This window comes from Rhodnius prolixus, unplaced genomic scaffold (genome assembly GCF_049639745.1).
Source record: "Rhodnius prolixus isolate KJV_2025 unplaced genomic scaffold, Rpr scaffold_7, whole genome shotgun sequence".
Taxonomy (NCBI): Eukaryota; Metazoa; Arthropoda; class Insecta; order Hemiptera; family Reduviidae; genus Rhodnius; species Rhodnius prolixus.
The window spans coordinates 12,504,788-12,512,815 of record NW_027411582.1 but is presented as its reverse complement, the minus strand read 5'-3'; the positions used below and the strand labels follow the sequence as shown (position 1 = coordinate 12,512,815).

The window sequence follows — 8,028 nt, the reverse complement described above, 5'->3', positions numbered from 1 at the left end:
TTTTGCTTTCACTGAAATTCACCTTATTATTTACAAACCGAAAAATCCAAACAAAACGTACGAAGAAGACGATAAATAAACACACAGTTCTAAATAAATTTTTTAACAACTTTGTTACTTTCATTTCACAAATGTTACTTTCACGAAAAAAGATAATGAAAATTTTCTGAGCACAGTATAATAAATAAGTTTATTTATTTTTAAATAAAAAAAGCTTGATTTTATTTCAATAAATGCCATAAATAAAATAAAAAACTATGATAACATTAAATAATAAACAAAATTAACAATTACGCGCTTAATTAGTGCTAAAAAAAGTAGTATAATTAAAATTAATTTTTCCAATATAATTATATGATTAAGTGAATTTGGTTGCAAGCTTTTGTTTAAATAAATAAATATACAAAACATGCTTACAAAAATGAATTTTAAGTTATTCAAAAAGAGAAGTCTACTTCTTTTTCTTTGCATCTGATAATGCTTTCATTCTAGCATCCATTTGTTCCAAGTTTGCTTTGATCGCTTTGACAGAAGTAGCAAAATTTTGTTCAACTGCACGCAATGCTTCTTTTGTTGTTTCACAACTGAAAAAATGAAATGAATTTAACTTGGAGAGTTTGTTTGGTAAAAATATAACTTATAATACATTCAACTACAAAAACGAAATAGCTCTTTATACAATACAATGTACTACTTCAAGGTCTGGATTTCTTTTCAACAACTATCATCCTTAGAATGGGGTCGGATAAGTGTGAAAAGAGTTTACTTACGTTATATATGAACATGCGGGTATAAAGTTACGCATATATAAGTTAAATCTCCTTAACAAAAACTTACAGTTTAAAATGTTAAGTATAAGGGTTGATTAAATGCCAAAAGGTACACAAATCAGCGAGTACCCAACATTTCATTAATACTTCATTAATAGTTAAGTAATTCTACTGCATTAATTTTAATTAATAAGTTATTTTTTAGAATTTATTAGATGTCACAGACCCTTATGCTGGCCATTTTCGTCTACAAAATATGTGTTCAAGTAGCACTGTAGATTGACTGTAATATCTAGTTATTTATAATCATCAAACTATTAATTACAGGTTAAAAAGAAAAAAAAAAATGAGGCTAAAAAATTCAAAACTTTTTTTTATAAAAAACTTACAACAATGATTTTGTTTATTTATTTATTTTTATTTTTAAATAAAAATCGTCGGTTTAAGTTCATTCTTCGATTAAAGCAATTGTTATTTTATGAAGTAGTCAAACGTTTATAATAATAGGTAATAATTATCTGGCTTTATAGCAAATAATATAGTTTTCTTCAATTACATTCTCAATCTAGGTATTCATCCCACAATGTTGTATATATGTAATATAAAGTAAATAAGATATGCATATTTTTAGGACAGCTAATTATTCCAGTATTTTACTATAAGTAAAATTAGGGGGCTAAATTAAATTACAATTGAGAAATGAATAATTGTTGTTGAATAATCTACTTGTTATAACTGTGTGTTATTTGTACTCACGAATATTTCGGTAAGACGAATTCAAGACAGTAGCCGACTCTAACTTTGTCTTTTTCTACTTTAACATGCAAGTACATATATGTGATTTATCATAATTATAACAAAAAAATATTATAAATGAAGTGGCCAGCATAAGGGTCTGTGACATCTAATAAATTCTAAAAAATAACTTATTAATGAAAATTAATGCAGTAGAATTACTTAACTATTAATGAAGTATTAATGAAATGTTGGGTACTCGCTGATTTGTGTACCTTTTGGCGTTTAATCAACGCTTATACTTAACATTTTAAACTGTAAGTTTTTGTTAGGGAGATTTTTGTACCCTTTGGATAGATTTTCCTTTTTGTCTATTTTGCAAAGTTACATATCTTCTTTACAGATTTTTTTAAAATTTGGAATAAGCAATTCTATCATTATAATCTGATAAGGTGTTAAGTCGGAACCGTAACTACCACTGGAGAGATCTTTTTAAAGAATGATTATAGTTGCGTTCCCCCAAATCATCCTCAATAACAATTTTTTTGAAAAAGCGTTTTGAATAACATAGGAAAGTATTTGTACGTGAGTAGCAAAATTAAACTGCGATTTCAGTACTTCCTTTTAAGAGGAGTAAGAAAAATAAACTACGAGTGCAGTACTTCTCCCTAAAAGGCAAAGAGGCAAAGATTTTTTAATCGAACGACAATTCATTGATTTAAATCGGTTCACTCATTGATAATTTAAACGATTGTAGTACTTCTTCTTAGTAGGTGCAAGAGCATCAGCAACGTAGAGGAGCTTTAACCACCTATTCGAGCTGAATTTTAACAAAATCGGACTAAGCGTTATAGAAATATTGGTAATAATAGTTTTAGAAAGGGCCTTATTTGGGTGGGGCAAACTCCCCTCCTTATGAGGCACGGCGTCGAGACTTTTAAAGTGCAAATCTGTACAAAATTTCGATTCGAATGACACTTCATTCATGAAAAACTGTTCAAGTGTCGATAATTTGCAACGATTGCTATACTTCCCCTTAACAAGTGTAAGAGCTGATCGCCGCTTTAATGTTACGTAGGGGAGCCCTAACCCTATCATCCTACCAAATTTAATCAAAATCGGGCTAAGATTAAAACTGTCCGGTAGGACAGTTGTATAAGGGTTGACCATCAAAAACTGCACGAAAAAGTGTAACGTTGAAAAACACCCAACTTTGACAATTTTTTTCTATTTTTCTATAAAAGATAAAATTCCCAAATTTTCTTTAAATCTTACTCCAAACCATCCTTTATAACTGTAATTTTTTTGCAACCACCCAGATCTAATAGGTTTCGAGAAAAAAGTTGCCGAAAATGAGCAAAAACGAGTTTTTCAAAAAATGTTCTTGTTCTTGTTGTTGTTCTTGTTACCTTTTTTGTAAACAACGTAGCGCCTAAACGCGCGAACCGATTTTCATGAATGAGGTGTCATTCGATTCGGAATTTTATGTAGATGTGCCTTTTGGGGGTCTCGGCCCTGTACATCCAATGGGAGAGGAGTTAGCCCCCTTTATGTAAGGCCCCCTCCAAAATTATTATTACTAATTACTCTGTAAATCTTGGCCCGATTTTGATAAAATTTGGTAGGATGATAGGGTTAGGGCTCCCCTACGTAACATTAAAGCGGCGATCTGCTCTTACACTTGTTAAGGGGAAGTATAGCAATCGTTGCAAATTATCGACACGTGAACCGATTTTCATGAATGAAGTGTCATTCGAATCGAAATTTTGTACAGATTTGTACTTTAAAAGTCCCGACGCTATGCCTCATAAGGAGGGGAGTTCGCCCCACCCAAATAAGGCCCTTTCTAAAACTATTATTACCAATAATTCTACAAAGCTTAGTCCGATTTTGATAAAATTTATCACGAAGAAGTGATTAAAGCTCCTCTACGTGGCTGTGAAGTGCCATCATGCTCTTACACCTACTAAGAGGAAGTACTGCAATCGTTAAAATTATCAATGAGTGAACCGATTTACACCAATGAATTGTCGTTCGATTCAAAATCTTTGCCTTTTAGGGAGAAGTACTGTAATCGCAGTTTATTTTTCTTGCTCCTCTTAAAAGGAAGTACTGAAATCGCAGTTTAATTTTGCTATTTACGTACAAATACCTTCCTATTTTATTCAAAACGCTTTCTCAAAAAAATGGTTATTGAGGATGGTTTGGGGACCGCAACTATAACCATTCTTTAAAAAGATCTCTCCGGTGGTAGTTACGGTTCCGATTTAACACCTTATCAAGTTATAATGATAGAATAGCTTATTCCAAATTTTAAAAAAATCTGTAAAGCAGATATGTAACTTTGCAAAATAAACAAAAAGAAAAATCTATCCAAAGGGTACAAAAATCTCCTTAACAAAAACTTACAGTTTAAAAAGTTAAGTATAAGGGTTGATTAAACGCCAAAAGGTACACAAATCAGCAAGTACCCAACATTTCATTAATACTTCATTGATATTATTTAAGTAATTTTACCGCATTAATTTTCATTAATATTTTTTAAGAATTTATTAGATGTCACATACCCTTATGCTGGCCAGTTCATTCATAATAGTTATAATTGTGATAAAATGTATACTATATCTTCGAATAAATAGGTACTTTATTTTAACTCTTTTCCAAATTATTCTTCTGATTTCTCTTTAATGTGCCCTTTATTCTGAAGTTGTCACATATACATGCATGTTAAATTAGAAAAAGACAAATTTAGAGTCGGCTACTGTTTAAATTTGAATCAAGGAGAATTTAAAACAATATTTCAGTCTTGAATTCGTCTTACCGAAATATTAGTGAGGACAAATAACACACAGTTAATAACAAGTAGATTATTCAACATTATTTATTCATTTCTCAATTGTAATTTAATTTAGTTCCCCTAATTTTACTTATGGTAAAATACTGGAATAATTAGCTGTCCTAAAAATACTCTTTAACAAAAACTTACAGTTTAAAATGTTAAGTATAAGGGTTGATTAAACGCCAAAAGGTACACAAATCAGCCTTATACTTAACTTTTTAAACTGTAAGTTTTTGTTAAGGAGATTTACAGAATAATTAGTAATAATAATTTTGGAGGGGGCCTAGCATAAAGGGGGCTAACTCCTCTCCCATTCGATGTACAGCGTCGAGACCCCCAAAAGGCACATCTACATAAAATTCCGAATCGAATGACACCTCATTCATGAAAATCGGTTCGCGCGTTTAGGCGCTACGTTGTTTACAAAAAAGGTAACAACAACAACAACAAGATTTTTTGAAAAAGTCGTTTTTGCTCATTTTTGGCAACTTTTTTCTCGAAACCTATAAGATCTGGGTTGTTGCAAAAAAATTACAGTTATAAAGGAGGGTTTGCCCTTTATTTTAAAGAAAATTTGGGAATTTTATCTTTTATAGAAAAAGATAAAAAAATTGTCAAAGTTGGGTGTTTTTCAACGTTACGCTTTTTCGTGCAGTTTTTGACGATCAACCCTTATACAACTGTCCTACCGGACAGTTTTAATAAACGGTAAAATTTCTACATATCTTTAAGACCACTTACCTATTATTTAAAGCCTGCTGGGTAGCCTCTAATTGTGACAAAGACTTGACAAAACCAACTCCTTGTGTGTGTAATGCTTCTAAAGCTATCATCCTGTCCAAAGCTCGTGGTAGGACTTGAGACATATCTTCCATTGTTCTTGCGAGATCGTATAGTTCAGATATCTGTAATTATTTATGAAAACACTTCGTTTGGTATATTAAATGGATATTTTTTCTTCAAAATTTACTTTAAACTAAGAACCTTGGACTATGCGTTTAATGGTCAAATCGGTTTAAAATTAAAAATAATGATAATAGCAATAACAAGTGGCACTAAAGACCATCGGCAGTCGATGCGCTGAAGAAAAATAACAAGTCTTAGGACCGAGATTAAAAACAAAATTTCAAGATTATTGATTGTTAATAAAACAGTTCGTTATTTTAGAAAAGAAAAATAACTTTAGAAAATCTTTGGGGCCGTCAGAGGAAAGTTACTGAGATTTCCGCTCTGGGGCACAGACATCTAGCCAGTACAAAAACAGTAATTTATAAGGCAATTTTAGAGATTGTGATTCTTTATGAAGCAAACCATAATGATAGCCTTAAAAGGTAGGCGAAAAGAAGAGGAAACATTTATTATTTGGTAAGCCCGTTGAAAAAAGATTAGCACCAGCGGAGTAACAAGAAATAGAACTAGCATGGAAAGCTGAAATGAAGAGAGTGAGATAGACCACGAAATTTATGGTTAAGACTGATAAACCACATGACTGAACTGAACGATAAGGGTTAAAAGAAGACAGTTGACTTGAAGCAGAGAAAGAATCAATACGCAATTAACGTATAAAAAGAGGGAAAACCCATCGACAAAAGAAATTAACAAATTACTCACTTTGTTATCTCTTTCTTGATCCTGCATTGACGATGACCGCTCAGATAGCTGATCCAATTTGGCTAGCAAAGATGTCATCCTGGCATCTACAGCTTCCAACTGAGACATTTCCAAAAGAGCAACTTTGCCTGCAATCCATCTAGATCTTTCGGTTAGACTCTTGTCACCATCTCCACAAAGTCTTCTCTTAAATATTTAAAAATAACACATCAGTATAAAGGATAATTAGAAGACGCATTCTTTTTTAAATCACAGACATTATTTACCAAAGTATCTGGAGATGAAGATATAACATTATTTAATCTAGCTACTCTAGATTCCAGATCAGCCAATCGTGCTGATTGTAAAAGCTGCGTTTGTCTAGGTCTAGAGCTAACTTGATATCTTACTTCACCTGACTGGCCTTGCTCAGATAAAGTCTGTCCTTGACTTCCTTGGTCAGACTCAGACTCATTCCCTCCAATTTTGTCCAATTCACAAAGCATCTTTCTGTAATTTTAAAAAAAAATAATTTTTACGTGCATTAAAAACTAACTTTTAAAACGGATTTTTACTTAAAAGAGGAATTCAAAAACTTACTTAATCTGAGCACCTTGCGGATCAGCAAGATTAGTTATTAATTCTGTGCCAAGTGATTTATCCAGTCTCAGTTCTTCTAACTGTCGATTCATTGTTTCAAGATGACTTACTATTACGAAATTAGGTAATTCTTTAGACTCATCCTCCTAGAACAAAGTATTATACTCATAGTTAAAAACTTTGTGTTTCTGTGGGGGCTAAAGAACTATTATTTGGTAAAAATTCTAAATCTACAAAGATAGCGGAAGAAAAAGTCGTGTGAGAGAGCACAGTGATTTTTTTTTAAAATAATTCCATTAGAATGCCGAGTTTACTCATTTTCGTAACTTTTTTCTCGAAATCTGTTAGATCTGGGTTGTAGCAAAAAAATTGGATATAACAGAGGATTTGCCCTATATTATAAAGAAATATTGGGAATTTTCTAGAAAAAGAGAGAAAAAATTGCAAAGTTAGGTGACTTTTAATGTTATGCTTTTTCGTGCACTTTTTGACGAACAACTTTGACAACTGTCAAACCAAATAGTTTTAATAAAAGAAGAAGCTCGAAAACAAGTTTTATAAACTCAGGATAAGTTTGATTATAACTGTATTCTAAATAAAATACTGTTACTTTACTCTCTTTAGGCATACTTTCTCTCTATGCATTAAGAATTCACCTTCAAAGTGGATATTTCTTCCATTAATTCCTTCAATTCACATTTGAGTCTCTGGTATTTATGCAATGGGGTTTCCTTTTCTCCAGCAGCCACTAACTCCCAGTCTCCGGAACTAAAAGAAAATTACATTGGACCTACTTATAAAAATTTGTTTACAACAAGAAAAAACTAAAAGCATAAATTACCAACCAAAGCCCATAACCAGTACGTCTATGCCTCCCCAGACGGTCTGAAAAATCAACATTTTCTGAACTAAGAACATGACCTTTGAATTTTGAGTACGCATCAGGTACACTAATATTCAGCGGTTCTACTGCATCGGATTCCTAAGAAAGAAAATAAATACATATTATAAAAGCTCGTTACATTCGATTGAAAGCAATATCATAAAAATATTTATTCTTACCTCTTCTAGACTTTCTCGAAGTTGATCTACTTCTGGTAGGTCACTTGTCTCATAAACATCAGGCTGGTCATATGCCTGTAAAAAAAATATGTTTAGAAAAAATCAAAACTCGTCTGGTGATGTAATATGAACACAATTCTGTATGGGTAGAAATAGATTTCATAAAACATAAAAGGATTATGCTTGGAATTTTGACAGATAAATATATTCGATTATTTTATCAAGCGTAACAGTGAGTATACGAATATCTACAAATAAAACTCACAATTCCCGAAAGGTTAGCATACTTCGAATCAGCCATTTTACACTTCCACTAACTAAACTAGAAGATTAAGAAAGGTGCGGGAATTGCAGGTTATGTGTACAAAATTATTTCCTCTTTTGTATGAAAAATTAAATAATAAAATATTTACTATTAATTACTAAATGTCA

The 8,028-nt window shown here is 31.7% G+C and overlaps 1 protein-coding gene across 1 annotated transcript; it reads right to left on the bottom strand.

Annotated features, from left to right (window-relative positions):
- Positions 1–171: 171 nt before the first annotated feature.
- DCTN2-p50 (dynactin subunit 2) lies at positions 172–8,015 on the bottom strand. Its single transcript, XM_074114116.1, has 9 exons — positions 7,862–8,015; positions 7,597–7,671; positions 7,380–7,516; positions 7,191–7,302; positions 6,535–6,680; positions 6,222–6,444; positions 5,956–6,141; positions 5,086–5,249; positions 172–584 (listed from the first exon to the last, which is right to left on the bottom strand). The coding sequence occupies exons 1-9, from the start codon at positions 7,895–7,897 to the stop codon at positions 452–454; spliced, it is 1,212 nt and encodes a 403-aa protein (XP_073970217.1). The 5' UTR covers positions 7,898–8,015; the 3' UTR covers positions 172–451.
- Between the last annotated feature and the right edge of the window lie 13 nt (positions 8,016–8,028).